General features: G+C 42.1%; 1 protein-coding gene across 3 annotated transcripts in view; it reads right to left on the minus strand.

Moving 5' to 3' along the window:
• Positions 1–18,680, minus strand: part of FAM120B (family with sequence similarity 120B) — a 213,801-nt gene that overhangs the window by 145,980 nt on the left and 49,141 nt on the right. For all 3 annotated transcript variants that reach the window (XM_030195955.1, XM_030195956.1, XM_030195954.1), the window contains exons 5-6: positions 13,785–13,957; positions 7,780–7,872 (exon numbers count right to left, since the gene is read on the minus strand). In XM_030195955.1, the coding sequence (XP_030051815.1) occupies positions 7,780–7,872; positions 13,785–13,957 (266 nt within the window). The remainder of the gene's footprint in view (positions 1–7,779; positions 7,873–13,784; positions 13,958–18,680) is intronic.

Here is an 18,680-nt window from a genome sequence, read left to right on the forward strand (position 1 = left end):
GTCCAGCATTTCTCCTCTCTCCCTTCCTCTCTATTCATATGCATCTCCATTCTCTGTCTTCCCTCCATTCATGTCCAGTATTTCTCCTCTCACCCCTGCCCTCCCCTCCATTCATCCATGTCCAGCAATTCTCCTCTCTCCCCTGCCCTCCCATCCATCTCCAGCAATTCCCTTCTCTCCCCTGCATCCATCCATGTCCAGCAATTCTACTTTGCCCCCTATCCTCCCCTCCCATCCATGTCCACTGATTCACCCCCAGTCCTCACTTGCCTCCCTTTTCAGCCCCCGAGTTCAAGCCTTATCCCCCTTCTCAGCTGCTGCTAGTTCCAGTTCCAACCCCAGCCCCCCAACTGCCTGCCCTATTCTCCCATGACAGCCCCCTTTTTGTTCCTACCGTCCTGTTTAAATCTGTTTTACCTCAAAGTCAAAGCGGTAGCAGCAGCAGACAGAAAGAAAACAGGCTCGCCTCAAGCCTTCCCTTCCCTCACAGTGTCCTGCCCTCAAGGAAACATGAAATTACATCAGAGGACGGCGGGACACAGAGGGAAAGGAAGGCTTGAGACAAGTCGCTGCAACTCTGAGGTAAAACAGATTTAAGCACAGGGCGGCAGGAACAAAAAGGGGGCTATGGTGGGAGCTGAAGGCCGGCAGGTAGGGACAGGGGACAGGGGCTGGAGCTGAAACTGTGAGCCACCGGCGGTGTAAGTATAGCTTGTGGCACCCTCCATAGGTAGGCACTCCCCTGCCATGCTTACCGCGCTTACCGAGTTGCGCCGGCCCTGCTTTAAGTGTAGGAGCTTTTTGTACCTGTCGGGGGGGGGGGGGGGGGGGGGGGAGAAAAAGGCCTACCAAAGTCCCAACCCTATTTTTTCCTTCACCTGGTTTGTAAGTTACAGGAACCAGGTAGTTTTACTGTGAGATCTAAGAACCTGTTCAGATTTACTCTGTGTGTGTAATTCAATGTTCTTCCTTGCCTATTATTGGGACATACAGAGAGGCATAATCGAACGGCGCCAGTGATCTATTTTGGCAGCGCTGCAACAGCTGACCAGAACCGTATTATCGAAAAAGATAGCCGGCCATCTTTTGTTTCGATAATACAGTTGGCACCGGCCAAATGCCAGAGATCGCTGGGTTTGAGATGGCAGCTTTTGCTTTTCAGCGATAATGGAAGCTAAAAGTGGCCAGCTCAACCCCGGCTAAATCTAAGGCATTTGGTCATAGGAGGAGCCAGCATTTGTAGTGCACTGGTCCCCTGACATGCCAGGACACCAACCGGGCACCCTAGGGGGCACTTCTAAAAATGTTCCAAAAATATACAAATAGCTCCCCGGTACATAGCTCCCTTACCTTGGGTGCTGAGCCCCCCCAAAACCCACTCCCCACAACTCTACACCATTACCATAGCCCTTATGGGTGAATGGAGGCACCTAACATGTGGGTACAGTGGGTTTTGGGGGGGGGGGGGGGGTTTGGAGGGCTCAACACTTACCACCACAAGTGTAACAGGTAGGGGGGGGAATGGACCTGGGTCTGCCTGCCTGAAGTGCACTGCACCCATTAAAAACTGCTCCAAGGACTTGCATACTGCTGTCAGGGAGCTGGGTATGACATTTGAGGTTGGCACAGAGGCTGCCAAAAAAGTTTTGTTTTTTTTGGGTGGGAGGGGGGTTGGTGACCATTGGGGGAGTACGGGGCGGTGATCCTCGATTTCCTCCGGTGGTCATCTGGTCAGTTAGGGCACCTTTTTGTGACTTGGTAGTGAAAATGCAAGAACCAAGTCACGCCGGCGAAATGCTTGTTAAAGCCGCTTTTTTTTTCCCATTATGGCCTAAAGCCGGCCATCTATTAACCCCGCCCATGCCCCGCCTTCACTTCGCCGCCGACACGCCCCCTTGAACTTCGCCGGCTCCCCGACGGGAAAGAGGTGATGATGTCAAAAAAGCGGCTTTCGATTATACCGATTTCGCCGCTTTTGAGAGATCGCCGGCCATCTCCTGATTTATGTCGGAAGATGGCCGGCGATCACTTTCGAAAATGAGCTGGACAGTGATTTAGCTTATCCAGATATCTCAGATGCATTTCCTCTGCTCTGTGGAAACTGGGAAAATGTGCTGTAGGCTGCCTCTACAACAAGAAAAACTATAGCCCTTCTCATCTCAAAGGAAAACTTCTGGAAGATGTGAACATGTGTAGGAACCACAGAGAAAGCATACCCTAACCAAAATGGAGAAAAAAGAAAGGCCTTGGGGCAGTTACCCTGGTAGGAAGATACAGGTATTGTTCCACTTCTCCAAGGTGTGATTCTAGGAGAGCAGAATGTTTCACTTCTCCTGCACAGATCACCCAAGTCTGACCCTTTTGCAATCACCTTATAAAGGAACTTTCAGGTGAATGCTAGTTAAAAATGTATTAAGCAAGCACAATAGAGACATACCTATAATGACTTATTTATTTATTTTTACAGTAAATGGATGCAGTTTCCAAAATTACACCCTCCTATGATTTATTATAAGAAAAGAATTGTAAACATTTTGAAAGAAAAATACATAATGATCCCTTTTTATAGTATCCCTTTATATATTCGTGAACTATTTTGTCCATTGTTATGCACACTGATGTTACTGAATAAGAACTACTCAACCTGTATCACTCAGTGGGCCATGTTCATAGCAAACATTTCTACGAGAGTCACACTGAGGGTCCTGAGAAATCAAAGCTGAATATCACCAACCTCAATAATAATGCTGCCTTAAAAGAAAAATATAGTCCTTAATTTACACTAGATCAGTTTTTAGTCAAAGCTTCACACCACTACCAATATTGTTCCAGATTTATCAATGGAAATATCCCAGTGGAGCAAAATGTTTATACATTCCATCCTACGACTTCAACTATTAAGATCTGTAAAATACCTACTCTTTCACACAATTTCTAAGGAACTGTTATAGTTCATCATTACTGAGATCTCGATTGTCTCTCACTTCTGTCTCATATTCAGCAATTTCTGGTAACACTTAGTTCTAGCAGATTTATATTCTCTAACAGTATTTTCCCTTCATCAGCTCAGCAGACATTACTACAAAGGGTGGGACCTGAGCTGTTCAGACAAGAAAGGTAATGACAGGATTCAAGGGAACGAAGAGAACATTTTTAAAATTCCTTTTCCAATACCCAAGTAAACAGCAGTGACAAGGAGAACACTACTGACAAGTGACTATTACTATCAAGCAATGTGTTTAAGTGAAAAATAAAGTTGCAGCTTCCTCAAAGTACAAAGCATTCCACAGATAGAGAAGAGGTTGAGACAGGACTCCACTTACACCATGGTCTCTAACACTTCACTGTATCCTATGACCTATACTCCCTTATTTATCTCTAGACAAGACCCATACTTAAATATTAGTAGTAAATTGAGGATACAGATGCATGATTACCACAAGCCACTAGAAAAACAGACTGAATACCTTTTGAACAGATTACTAGTAGTTAAGCTCCTTGCATTGTCACTAAATATATTCTATTGCAATTGGATTCAAGAATTGGCTTATGATGAGGATGACTTTAGTATTTACACATTCAAAACGTTGTGGCTTCCAAGAGGTTTTTTTTTTTCCATGTTTCCTTTAACATCTGCCTCCACTGAAGGACTGTTCAAGATTTTTCAGAAAGAGGAGGTGAGCACCAACTTAGTGGCTACACCTGGGGAAATTATGCTCAAATTTCATACCGCAGAATTTTTCAACCGCACAGAATTCTGCACTTGCTATGCAAACTACACAGGTACCAATACCAGTGGCTCTCCTTGATTCCTCCTCTCCCTCCCCTGAAGAGATCATATGGCAAGAAGCAGCAGTGCACGGCTGAATATCGAGCATGTCCTCTTCGGGCTGACTGTTCATTTGAACCATGTGGCTGTACACAGGCCTGTAAAGTTCAAGTCAGCAGTTGCGCATAGCAAGGCAGAAGAGGAGGACATGGCCCAATGTGTGGCCATTTACCTTCTCCTCCTTTTGCTATGTGATTGGGGCAGGAAGAGAAGACTGACCAGACTGGCACAGGTACAACAGGGGAGGGGGGGGGGGGATTGCTGGAGCAAGGTGTTGGGTGGGGAGGAGAGAACTGTACGACTGGGGTGGGTGGGATCAGGGTGAACTTGAGGGAGTATGCTCTGGGGATGTGTGAAGTTAGGTGAGTGCCATGGAGTGGGTGGGGGGTACAGCAAGCTTTGGGTTCGCCAGAGGGGTAAAGACAGCAAGTTTTGGGATGTACCATAAAGATGGGGGGGGGGGGGGGCCACAGAGCAACTTTACAGTGTTCCATGGAAGGACAGCGGCAAAGCAAACTTAATGGTACCATGGGAGTACAGAGGCTACAGCAAGCACAGCCGTGTCCCTTGCAAGTTGGAGGGCAGAGCAAACTTAATGGTGTGTCATAGGGATGGAGGTGCAGCAAGCCTAAGGATGTGCCATAGGAGCATGAGGAGCAAGCTTGAGGGTGTGTCTTGGTGGGTGGGACAATGTGGGAGTATGTGCCGGGGCAAGAAAAATGGAGTGTGTGCCTGGGAATATGTCTATGCAAGGAGGAGGTATGAGACTGAAGGCAAAATGGGAGTATGTATTGGGAGAAGGAAGAAAGAGAGGTAGGGGGTATATATGTAGGGTGGGAAAGAAAGAAGAGGTGGGAGTATGTATGTAGGGCTGGAGAGAAAGAAGGAGAGGTGGGAAGTGCGTGGAGGTGAGACTATGGGGACACACAGAATCAGAAATCTTGCTGGGAGTTAGATGGCTAGAGAACCTGAAGGGCAGGTAAGGATGGGGAGACAGAACTGCTGTTAAGAGTAAGATGGAGGTGGGGAGGGTGGAGCATGAGGAGAGAAAAGGTGTGGGTGGCGAGGCCTAAGAAAGGAGATGGGCATTATGATTGGGAATTCTGTGCAAAAAATGACAAACTATGTAGAATTTTTCAGAATTTTAAAATTTACAGGACAGTTCTATAAAAGGCACTTAAAACTGTGCATGCAAATTTGGGTACACACCTATTTCACATGCACAGTTTAATCGAATAATGAGGCTATCAGCACCAATAATTGGGCGCTAACCATCATGGTGTTAATTGGCAACAATTCAGATTTACGCTTGCATCTTGCTAAATGCTATTCTACAAAGATGTGCACGTACATTTTTTAGCGCAGAAGTGAAAAGGGGGCATGGCCATGGGCATTCACTAAAGATGTATGCAGTATTACAGAATTTGGGATATATGTGCCTTTAGGCAAGGGGATTTACAGCAGGTTTCAGTTGGTGTAAATCCTCATGCCCAAAATATGGCGTGGATCCCGGTGCTAGGCGCTATTCTATAAACAGTGCCCAACTGAAAGCGCCATTTATAGAATAGTGCTTAACACTCATTTTTTTCGGTGCCCAAATCTGGGTGCTATTTACTGAATTTAGTCCATAGTGTGCAGAAGTTTCACAACTTTTGCATAGAATTTTTTTGATACAGAAAATTCCCCTAGGAGTAAGTGGCAGAAGATGATAAAGGAAGAAAATAAAAACTGAATACAAAGCATGCACAGCATATGCAACTCTTAAGGGAGGAGGATGGAAGGAGATCCAAGTTCCTGCATCTCATCTGTATAGCGACAAAAGCCATTTTGCTAAGCAGAGAGCTGCATGTATATATCTGATCTATAATGTATGCTTTTGATGTTTACTAATTAAAATAACATTTTGCAGTCTCATTTAGCCATTATGAAAACTCCTGGGTTTTTTTGAGAAAACATCTAAATAAATAAATAAATGGTAATTGATCATCTGCTAATTCCTCCCCCCCTAAAAATATATAATAATAATAACAACAACAACATAAAACAAAATAGAACAGTTTTCATTCATCAACTCAAAAGTTACTAAGTGATTTTTCTGCTTTCCAAGAAGGCTTGTGAGATCACACTATGTATGTGTATGAAACTAACGAGTCTTGTATTTTATAGACAGCAGAATGTGAAATATGCATAAGAGCATGAAGATTTTTTATATGATGCTGTAAATACAAACAAACCGAAGAAAGGCAATTATGGCACCTCAGTGAGTAAGTCAAACAAATCGTTTCAGCAAGATCCCAATGACAGTGCAGTCCACAGTTTTGTACATACCTGTAGGGAGGGGGTAATTTTATAACATGGCACCCCCTGAACATTTCCAATAGTATGCCTGTTTTAGTAACATAGGAGTCCTTTTACTAAGGTGTGCTAATGGATTTAGTGCTCACTAAGGATTAGCATGCGCTAAATGCTACACAGCCCGTTGTATATTTATAGACTTCTTAGCATTTAACACACGCTAATTTATTAGCGTGTGTTAAATCCATTAGCGCCATTTTGGTAAAAGGACCCCTTAGGCACCTATGTACCTTTATAAAATAGGCTCCCAGAATTATTCTGTAATATATATATATATATATATATATATATATATATATATATATATATATATAAACCACCCTGGTTGTACCACAGAAAGGCGTTATATCAAATTCATGACCCTTTACTCTTTATTCAGAGTAATGCATAAAATATGTGCATTTACTATATTAGGACAATTCTGTAAGCGGGTGCCTCTTTTTAGGCGCCCCTATGTCAATGGTGAAAGCTTATTCTATAACAGCATCTGGGCATTGAGATTCCATTATAGAATACTAGCATATCCCAGGATCAGCGAGCCTTATACTTAGGCATGTGCAGTTAAACTGGTCATAGACCTGCTGTAACTGGATGTGCCTAAATGCGGCAAAGGTGTGCTTAACTGAGAGGCATACCCATATCCTGCCGATGCTCCACCCATGAGTACGACCCCTTGCATTTGTGTGCTATGCTACTTACACGTGCCCTTACAGAATAGCGCTAGAATACATAAGTGTTCAATTTTGTACATTTACACACACAAAGGGGCATGCACCCTTGAATGTCTTTCTGTAGAATTCACCTTTACACATGTATGCATGTATTTTATTAAAAAAAAAAATGCATACAAGCAGAAGAAATGATCTCCACACAGCTTTTTATTAAAAATGCACATATTCCACACCTGTGCCACCCAAACTATGTTCTGAGGAAGACCTATATGAGATTGAAGGGGGGCAGACTCAAAAAAACTGTCAGGAAGTATTTTTTCACGGAGAGAGTGGTGGATGCTTGGAATGCCCTCCCGCGGGAGGTGGTGGAGAGGAAAACAGTAACGGAATTCAAACATGCGTGGGATAAACTTAAAGGAATCCTGTTCAGAAGAAATGGATCTCCAGGAGCTTAGCCGAGATTGGGTGGCGGAGCTGGTGGTTGGGAGGCGGGGATAGTGCTGGCCAGACTTATACGGTCTGTGCCAGAGCCGGTGGTGGGTGGTGGGGCTGGTGGTTGGGAGGCGGGGATACTGCTGGGCAGACTTGTACGGTCTGTGCCCTGAAAATGACAGTTACAAATCAAGGTAAGATATACACAAAAAGTAGCACATATAAGTTTGCCTTGTTGGGCAGACTGGATGGACCATGCAGGTCTTTTTCTGCCGTCATCTACTATGTTACTATATAAAAGTACTATGTTGCTGTTTGCCTACTTTTTACATGTGTAAATCTCCGCGCTTTATAAAACACTTTACAAAATTTATCCCATATTTGCGTTAATAACATTAGTAAAATATATTATCAGAGAACTATAAAAATGTCTTAAACTGCTAATTCAATTAAGGGCCTTTGTAGCCATGTTACTCTGTGTCATGTCTGTACCTGTAAATGTTTCAGCTGATTTACTGATTTTCCCTGGAGGCAGAGAGTTTGAGCAACAAATGCATTCAGGTCCTCCAGGCTAAGGCTGTGCACCTGAAACAGAAATAAATGGGGAAAATTTCAGTTCTGAAAAAAGAACAACAAAAGAAATTAAAGTATTTTTTATGCTGGTCAATTGTTACGACATTGGTAAACATAAGGGACTCTCACAGAATTCTGAAAGTATAGCCTCACATGGTCAAATACTCATAGTTTTAATTAAAGGTCCAAAATTAAATAAATGCATTTATTATTCTCAACTATTTTCTATATATAATATGAAAAGTATAACAAGAACCAAGATGCTTGTTCACTTAAATGCTGTGGCATAGCTCTTTGCCGAGCCAATAAGTACGATCAAATTTCTTCTCTCTTCGTTCGCCTTCATTGTCTCCCTATCGACTTTAGAATTCTTTTCAGTGTCTTAATGTTGACCTATAAAGCCCGCTTATCAAGAAATAGTAACATGAACAGTAACATAGTAGATGACGGCAGAGAAAGACCTACATGGTCCAACCAGTCTGCCCTACACGATAAACTCATATGTGCTACTTTTTGTGTATACCTGACCTTGATTTGTATCTGCCATTTTTACGGCACAGACCGTATTAGTCTGCCCAGCACTAGCCCCACCCCCGGCTCTGCCACCCATCTCCACTATGATTCCCAAAATGTACTCTGGTAAAATCCTGAACAATCACTTACAAAGAACCAGAGTATAACCTTGAGGAAACAAACAGTGGAAGGATTGACCCAGAAAACATATCAAGAAATTTTTTTAAATGAAGGAGAAGTTCTCAGAGTGTTAACTCACCCAAGTGAAGCTGCACTACAAAGTAGATTCCACCTCTAAAGGTGGACAAGTTTCTCGATCATAGAACTTCTCCAAAAGATTTTTTAATTCTTATGTGAGCAAATACACGCCAGTGCTCTCCTTTAAATAATAATGAACACGTCACCTAAAAGGAATATTAGTGTTATTAACTTAATTGCTAGGTCAATCCTGTCACTCACTCCACCAACCTCATGCACACTGTATACACTGTCTGACAACTTCCAGTGTAGTTGCAGGTATACAACGTTTCATACACTCTTTATCACGCTTGTGTGCTATTTCTATATCAACCTCTCATAATATACTTAATGATTTCTACATAGCAATAAACCTTAATTATGGGCGCACTTAACATGATTTTATTGGGTGTGTGCACACATCCAGATGATTTCCAATTCGTATCCACGTCTTTCTATTTCATTCGGCAGCACACCGGTACTGCGTTACTTGACATTGATCGATCTCGATTTTCTCTGTCTCTCAGCGTCACAACGTCCCCACGCTACATGACTCGATGTGTTGCCTTCTTTAGCAGAATCATAGTGAGTCCGACTCTGCAAGGTTTCGATTAATCTTCTTCAGGAACTGAATTATTTCTAAAGAAGATAGCTGAGCCTGAAATTTATTTATTTTTGCATGGTGATACTTTAGAAATATTTCTAAAGATAGCTGAGCCTGAAATTTCTTTATTTTTGCATAGTGATACTTTAGAAATAATTCAGTGATGTATTGAATACCACGTTTTTTGTAAAACGTATTTTGTGGGCAGTACTCCATCTTAGAAGGTTTTTCACGGCCAATGATGAAGAGAGGATCTTTCTGATCCATTTAGCTCTTTAGATATACTATGTCCTTGAGCTCTTTGAGGTCGTTTTCCTTCTTCAAGAAATCCCCTCTTGGGGTTGGCATTTCAGGCAGCAGTATTTAGACAACACCATCATTTTCTGGGAATCAATATATTTTTTGTACATTTTTAAGATCTACATCTACAATCATTTGTTACATCGCAAGATCATATAGTAAGGATACTTCCCATTTTCTACGAGCCCTAACACAAGTAGGACCAATAACATCTGATATGATTTTTGTGACCCTTGACATTGAATCATTGTACTCAAACATTCCTCAGACAGCGGCTTTGGAGATAGTATACAGAATATTAGAAAAAAGACCTACTACAGCTCTTGTTACTACTCCTTTCTTGATGCAGTTGGCAAAAATGGGCCTATTGAAAAATTATTTTCTTTTTGAATCTACATACTATGCTCAAATACATGGAGTCGCTATGGGCACAGCAGCACCACCGAGCATAGCAAATTTATACGTAAGTACTTTTGAAGAAACTTATTTATATACTTCAGGGTGGTTTCAACATATTAAGATCTGGCACCGATTTATTGATTTTCTTCTCATACTGGCAATATTGGTTCTCTATTTACTGTGGGATTTAGCTATATCATAATGCTGTAATTCGTTCCCACCACCTCGCTTCATTCATCAATCATTTAATGCATATCCCCTTCTTAGTGACCTCAGTTGTGCACACTGCCAATCTTTATTAATGGCAATGGAACCTGCACATAGTTCTTCATCGGTTCAAAATATTCGTGATTTGTTTCTGTATTTACTATTTTAAAACTTTTTATTTTCGTTTATTTTTATCATCAAATACTCATCTTAATTAGATGTATCGGACCCAGGGGTTGAAGTTAACGCCATGTGCAGGTTCCATTGCCATTAATAAAAATTGGCAGTGTGCACAACTGAGGTCACTAAGAAGGGGATATGCATTAAATGATTGATGAATGACGTGTGGTGGTAAAGAAGCGAGGTGGTGGGAACGAATTACCAATTTATTGATGACATCTTTTTTATTTGGACATCATCTCAACACTCTTTGCAGCATTTTATGACATGGTTGAATACTCTTGATAAAAATCTTAAGTTTACCATGCAGAGCAGTCATGAGAGTATATCATTTTTGGATACTTTGGTGTACAAACAAGAGCAAGAGATAGTGGTGACAGTGTTTCGAAAAGCTATGGACCGTAATTCTCTCCTTCAGTATCATAGTAATCATCCTTTTCGAATGAATGAGTCTTTACCTGTGGGGCAGTTTTTGCGTCTCTGACGTATTTGTTCTTCGGATGAGATATTCCATCAACAAGCAGTCCATCTAATAGAATGCTTAAAAGAAAGGGGATATCCGAACCAAAGCATACGTCGTGCTTATAAACGAGCATGGTTTGCCCAATGCCCATTATTACTGCTGGATAAATCTGAAGAGACACTAGATAAATTTGTATGTGTTTTGACATGCACTGATTTGGCTCCTCAAATAGCTCAAATTATTAACCATCACTGGGATGTTCTTTCATTCCATTTAGTTTTTCAAGACCATCCCTGTATAGCATACCGGAGAGGACAGAACTTACGGGACAAATTGGTACATTCTCTTCAACCTACACCAACTTCCTTTTCGCAGATCCCAGTGGGACACACTGCATGTGGACATTGTCAATTCTGTGCACAAACGATAAAAGGTTCTCAATGGTGTCATCTGAGGAGAACTAACTAGGTGTATAATCATAGGATTAACACCACATGTGAGTCAGCTTATGTGATACATGGGATTATATGCCCTGCCAGAAATGGTACGTAGGACGCACCAAAAGACAAATTAAGATTCGTTTAATGGAGCACAAAAGCAGACTCCACAAACACGTACAAACAGCCCCTTTAGTAATGTATTGTACCGAATATAATCATCAATTTACACAACTGAAATGGCTCATTACTGATCAGGTTGTAGGTTCTCTCAGGGGCGGAGATATGGACCAAGTATTAAACAGAAAAGAACAATTTTGGATTTTTGAGCTGGATACGATAGTTCCTAATGGACTCAATGATTTCATTGAATGGACCACTGTTATTTGATCTTCTGTGCACGTACCAATATTTAATCAGAGGGGGAACTAGTTTTTCACGGCCTTGCTAGATAAACCATTTTGTAACATTGGAAGTATTTTTTACTCTTTATCCAATGTGTATATAACCTTATTTTAGGTTCTGTTATAATTGATCTGTAGAAATTAAGTTGAATATTTAGGAGATTTTGTAGCAAGATGTTTGTATATTATCTTGTGAACTAATCCCAACGTAGGGGAAGTGTGAGGATATCATTTCCTGCCAGGGAACATATAAAAAGCCTTTGCTCTTAATGAGCCGTGCACCATTAGAGTAGGGGCACTTTTCTCTTTTCTTTAGTGAAACTTTAGCAATTTACATCTCGAGTTCCTGAAGAAGATTCATCGAAACCCTGCAGAGTCGGACTCACTATGATTCTGCTAAAGAAGGCAACACATTGAGTCATGTAGCGTAGGGACGTTGGGACGCTGAGACACAGAGAAAACTGAGATCGATCAATGTCAAGTAACGCAGTACCGGGGTGCTGCCGAATGAAATAGAAAGACGTGGATACGAATTGGAAATCATCCGGGTGTGTACACACACCCGATAAAATCATGTTAAGTGCGCCCATAATTAAGGTTTATTGCTATGTAGAAATCATTAAGTATATTATGAGAGGTTGATATAGAAATAGCACACAAGCGTGATAAAGAGTGTATGAAACGTTGTATACCTGCAACTACATTGGAAGTTGTCAGACAGTGTATACAGTGTGCATGAGGTTGGTGGTGTAAGTGACAGAATTGACCTAGCAATTAAGTTAATAACACTAGTATTTCTTTTAGGTGTTCATTATTATTTAAAGAAGAGCACTGGTGTGTAGTTGCTCACATAAGAATTAAAAAATCTTTTGGAGAAGTTCTATGATCGAGAAACTTGTCCACCTTTAGAGGTGGAATCTACTTTGTAGTGCAGCTTCACTTGGGTGAGTTAACACTCTGAGAACTTCTCCTTCATTTACAAAACTTTCTTTATATGTTTTCTGGGTCAATCCTTCCACTGTTTGTCTCCTCAAGGTTATACTCTGGTTCTTTGTAAGTGACCTATAAACCCTATCATTTGGTACTCCATCCTATCTTTCTGCTCATGTCATTCACTACACAACCGTCCGTAACGTGTGCTCACTGGACTTTAATAGACTAGTTTTAACAAATCCTAGACAGGCACATCTGGAATCTACGAGGCAGTCTGCCTTTTATTTTTTATCTTCTAAGGCCTGAAATGATCTTCCCCCGAATACACGTGAAGAGTTGTTTTTAAATGTAAATCTTTGCTAAAAAGCTACTTTTTTCACTTAGCTTTTGGTTGACGGGGGTTGGGGCTGTCGGAAACAGTCAGATGCCTCTGTGGTACGGTGAGATGATGTTTGTTATTGAATGAATGACTGTACAATCCTATACAATTTGATTATACAAGTACGATAATATACCACAGTCAAACAGTCTGGATGGGAAAACAACTCTGGTCAAGCTACACTGAAGCTTGATTGGCAACAGAGATAAAATGTTGAAACTAAGAAGAAAGCAATGATAAAAACAGCAACTTGAGGGAAGCAGGAAGGGGGACAGGGCAAACCTACAAAAAGAGAAAAATAAGGCTTCAGATTGCAATATAAGAACACAAGAATAGCCATACTGGGTCAGACCAATGGTCCACCTAGCCCAGTATCCTGTTTCCAACAATGGCCCATCCAGGTCAAAAGTACCTGGCAGAAACCCCAATAGTAGCAACATTAAATGCTACCAATCTCAGGGTGAGCAGTGGTTTCCCATGTCTACACGGTACAGCTCTAGGTGAAACAAAGGAGCAGAGATTGGGTGGGTTTGTGAGGACTGCACAGATTCTCTCTCTCCTACCTTGCTCCCCCAACTCATCAAGGAAAAGCATTGGTATCTCTGGCTTGACTTTCTGGCTATTTCTCTTTTCTCAGTCCTTATGTTTTCTTTACTGTTTCAGGTCTCTCTTCCTGCAACAGCAGATACTTTAATATTTGCTCTTTTCTCTGTCGCCTTCTGCATTTCTTGTTCTTTCTCCCCTTCCTTTTCACCTTTACCATTCCACCTCTTTCCCTTGCACACTCACCTTCAGCCTTCATCTCCTCACTTCTATATTATTTTCCTGGATTCCTTCTTCCCCTGATAATAATATAAAAGTAAATTACCTGCAGTAGAAGGTAGACAAGCAAACAGCAAACTACAGCTATTGGACCATCTAGAGCCTGGAATTCCTTCACCGAGTTCTCAACATGGAAGCACGCCAGATACACGTAATATCGCTGCTCCTGAATTTCTGGTCCCTTGGTCAGCCACAAGGTTCTCAGGCTTGGTGTTCCACCTGTAACAGACATAATAATGAAGTTGTATTTAATGTTTAAAAATTTGATATACCACTTAACATATTACATATCCAAGCAGTTTACAATAATCAAACATATAAACGGCGAGTGAGCGTACTCACTCGCAAATGCGCAGTAGACTTCCCTCTCTGTCCCGCTCCCCCCCCCCGGAGTCGCCGCTGCCGCCACCCCTCCACCCGGCCCGTCTCTTTGCTATTCGACTTACATCTCCGGACTCGGAGCAGGCAGATCAGCTGACCTCCCGTCGGCCTTCCTTCCCTGCCTGTGTCCCGCCGTCGCCGACGTTACGTCACACGAGGGCGTGACACAGGCAGAGAAGGAAGGCCGACAGGAGCTCAGCTGATCTGCCTGCTCCGGAGATGTAAGTTGAATAGCGAAGAGACGGGCCGGCGGCGGCGGCTCGGGGGGGGGGGGGGGGACCGGCAGCGGCGACCTCAGGGGGAGGGGGCAGCGGTGATCCAATAGCCCGTTTTAACGGGCTCAACAGCTAGTAAAACATATAAAACACCAAACTCCATTTCAGGATAGGAAAGACCTATTAACATCCATTCAAGACTAGATTAATCAACACTACAATTATGTAAAACAGAGATGCCAAATGCAGTCCTTCCCAAGAACATTAGCCTGTGAAAACCTGAGTAAACAAATAAGTCTTTTAAGCAACTTTAAACTTTAAAAATCTACCTCCCCCTGAACAATTCTTGGCAGGTCATTCCACAAACTTGGAGCCAACCAACAAAAGATTCTCTTTCTAAACTACTCCCACCTAAAAAAGGGAAGGGAATACAAGGCAATTACCTGTACAGACCGTAAAGCCCGACTAGACAAATAATGCATCACCAAAGAATTTAAATAAGATGGCTGTCGATTATAATAAGCACAATGAGTTAAATTTCAATATCTTAAACTTAACTCTTTGAATATCAGCAACCAATGAAAATGTTTAAACACAGGTATGCTCATGCTTCTTAACATTGCCTAATAATCTAATAGTGGTATTCTGCAATGTCTGCAGCTGCTTTAAATTAGATAGAGTAAGCCCTGCAAAAACTAAGTTCCCATAATCTAATATTGAAAAAACAAATGCATAGATAAGTACAAGTAGAGTGGATTCATCAAAATAGTGCTGCACTGCTCGCAGGCGACGTAGGGCATAAAAGCCCTTACGAACAACATCAGACATTCCTAAAATGTCAGGTGGGTATCAATAATAATCCCTAAATATTTAAAACTACTAACAGGAGTCATTATTTTACCTAATGAAGACAACTACACAGTTAGTGAATGTGCTTTCCCAGTCAACCAATATACCTTTGTCTTCTCAACATTCAAGACCAACTTAGCATGATCGAGCCATCATGCCGCTGCATATAAGCAATTCTGTAGATCTGTCACATCTGGAGAAAGACCCTGAATCCTCTCAACAACTAAAATGTCATCTGTGTAACAATAAAACTTAAGACCAAAACTCTGTATAATTTCAAACAAGGGACTCGAATAGTTGTTGAACAACACAGGGGACAAGGCCAATCCCAAAAACCTCTGAAGAGTTACTTACAACCTGAAATGTCCTCTGCTCTAAAAAAAAAAAAAAAAAAAGAAGACAACTGATTCAATACTGCACCCTTAATCTCCACCGAATCTAACCTCTGACCAAGCAGACCATGGTCCACTAGATCAAAGGCGGACAATAAGTCCAGCGAGATCGCCAATGCAACGTCACCTGTCTTCAAAATACTATAAATATCATTCAGAAAAGAGGAAAAAAACATTTCCATACTATGATACCATCTAAATCCTGCTTGCTGTGGGTGAAGAATTCTTTGCATCAATGAATTCTACCAGTTGACTCAACATAGCCTGTTCAACCAGCTTAGCAGGAAAAGACAGATTTGAAATGAGCCTATAGTTACCATAGGAGCCGACTCTGTGGGTGCTGTAGCACCCCCAATATTGAGAAATTTCATGGTATGTGTCCAAGGAAGGGTTATTTCCACTGGGATTAGCACCCCCAATAATTTTGAAAAGTTGGCTCCTATGATAGTTACATACATCATTTACATCTCATTTAGTAGACTTAAAAATTGGATGGACCATAGCATGTTTCCACTGTAATGGAACACCACCTAAGAACAAACTCTGATTAACCATATTCAACAACAAAGGAATCAAACCATGCTTGTCCATTTTCATCCATGCTAATAGCACCTGATCCAGTCATGACTCATCCATCTTAGTACATAATACTGAATTCCAAGTCTCAGCTTTAGCTTCCAGTGTTTTATCGAAAAAGTCATCCAGAAAAGCATTGCAAAAAGGAGAAAGTTTATCAGGATGCAACCTCCTCCAATCCCTCCTAACAACTACTTCCTTCAACTGCGACTTCCCCTCACCAAAACCATCCAATTAAAAAGTAATCAAACTATGACCTGTCTGAGCACAAGAAAAACTTAGAAGCTGAAAGTCATACTATTACTATTCACATGTGACAATACTAAATCCAACATATGCCCCCCAAGTGAGTAGGGGTAATCCATTGCTCAAATATCAAATCAGAAACAATAGAACAAAATATTTTGCATGTGAGTTACTAAAATCATTATAATGCAAATTAAAATCACCCAAAATAATCTGTTACACGCATAATCACAGAGCTGTAGATTTTGTCCCATAATTCTTCCAATAATCCTGGAGGAGCAATAAAACCATGCCTATATAAAACACCTTTGGGAAGGAGACCTTAAATACCAGCAATTCCTCATAAGGGAATTTTGAATAATCTACCTCTTCTAGCTGATAAAAATTAGCAAAAGCTAGGGCCAGTCCCTTACCCCTCTTTGTCATTTTACACTTCATATATCAGGAGAGAGCGCACTATTCAAATAATATTCTTCCCTCGATTTCAACCAAGTCTCAGTTAAACATAACAAATGAATCCTCTTGGTTTAAATCAAATCCAAAAGCAATTCAGACTTGTTTTTTAAATGACCTACAATTCAGCAATGCTATACAGGTAGTGGGGAAACTTGACTGTTCTGGGCTCTAATTGGCCTGGAGTTTGAAATTACCCAGCAGATGCTGGCTGTTGCTTCAATTTCAGCCCAGGAGGAAAGAGAGGCAGATCTCTTTGCTGAGGCTCTGTGAACAGTTATATATCCTGACCTTCCCAGGTACTGTTTAGACAATATATAGATGGTCTGGGAACTGTGGGACCACTGGGAGTGTGGCTCCAATAACCTAGAAATCAGTGGGGATAATTTGAGAGCTGAAGACTCGCCCAGAGGCAGCTGTGACCCAGTCAGTGGGAGAAGGGTGCTAGTGTAAAGCATGAGCAGCAGGGGCAGACCTGAGATGTGCTGTGGACAGACCCTCTAAGTGGCCGCAGGGTAACCCCAGGCGGGTGGCTAGGCATTTTGTGACAACTTGTGTTTCCTGGTCTGTAATGGCATGCCTCCCAAAATTTAACACGCCCTGAAAAAAGCACATGAAATAGTTTTGGGCTTATACTCCAACAACTTCTGAGGCTTTAAGTCCCCCAGGTCCTTAACCCACCTCTCCAAATCTTCAAACAGCAACTTCCTCCAAAATAGAATTCTGCTAAGCCAAGTCTTGATAGCTGTGTCTGCTGCCCAGTTCCTCAGCCATAGAAGGCAACTAGCCAAGACAGATTGCATACCTTTGACAGATATCATAATGAGATTATACAAGGCATCTCATCTGCTACATATGCCATGTTTGCTTCCAGGTGTACCAATCTCTCTGGACTTTGGACCTCTTCCTGCTGACCATCCACCTGATCTTTCTGAAGTCAAGGAAAGCACGCCCTGGATATGCAAATCACGACTTGGATCCCCAAGGACTCCACCTCAAAGGCCTGCTTCAGGAGGATTTCCAGCTTCCATTTTTGGATATCCTTCAGGGCTGCTCACCCCTCTTAGGGAGGGTGGTCTTCTTAGTTACAGCAAGGCATCCATCTTTGGCAGCTTTAGCTATTCCTGGGGATCTAAGCAGTCCCATAGCTCATTTGACCCAAAGACAAGCCTCCAGCATCTTCTACTCAACCAAAATCATTGCAGAGATCACTTGATGACACAGGAAGACTTTTGTGGGCTTATGTATGCCCTCCAGGATTGGATCCCCTGAAGTTCCTTCCTCTGGAATCTGAATCTCTGAGATGCTCAACATTTCCAGCACCTGCAAAATTATCACCAACAGCTCCCCCCTCTCAAACAGCCAGACTACTAAAAGGTCATTGCCCTCTGTTACAGGAGGGTTCTCATCCTCCAAAGTATCCATCATTGAGGTCTTTCTGTTAGCCACAGTCGAGGCTCTCTCCCATTCTGAATCCTTACTGGAGGGGATGAACTGCATATTCCACCTTCCCTGAGGCTCCGATCATGGTCTCTTTGCTTGCCTAGGCTCCTCCAAAGCCCCCACCTTAAGCCCCCCAGTATGACTCAGAGGGACACCCTGAGCATATACACTTGGGTGAAACAGAAGGATAAACTCAGAGGAAAAGGAGTCCCCTGAGAAAGCATAGCCATGCCTAAGGATCAAGTAACACTTGGCGAGAGAGAGGTGAGGGCCGACAGCCTGAACAAAAGAGAATCCAACATAGCCACCACTCCCATACTCTCAGCCCCCTCCACATGGCTCCAAGAAACAGTTCCTGCATCTTCAACTGCTTGTGCCAGCAGACAT

Source organism: Microcaecilia unicolor, chromosome 3 (assembly GCF_901765095.1).
Source record: "Microcaecilia unicolor chromosome 3, aMicUni1.1, whole genome shotgun sequence".
NCBI classification, from domain to species: Eukaryota; Metazoa; Chordata; class Amphibia; order Gymnophiona; family Siphonopidae; genus Microcaecilia; species Microcaecilia unicolor.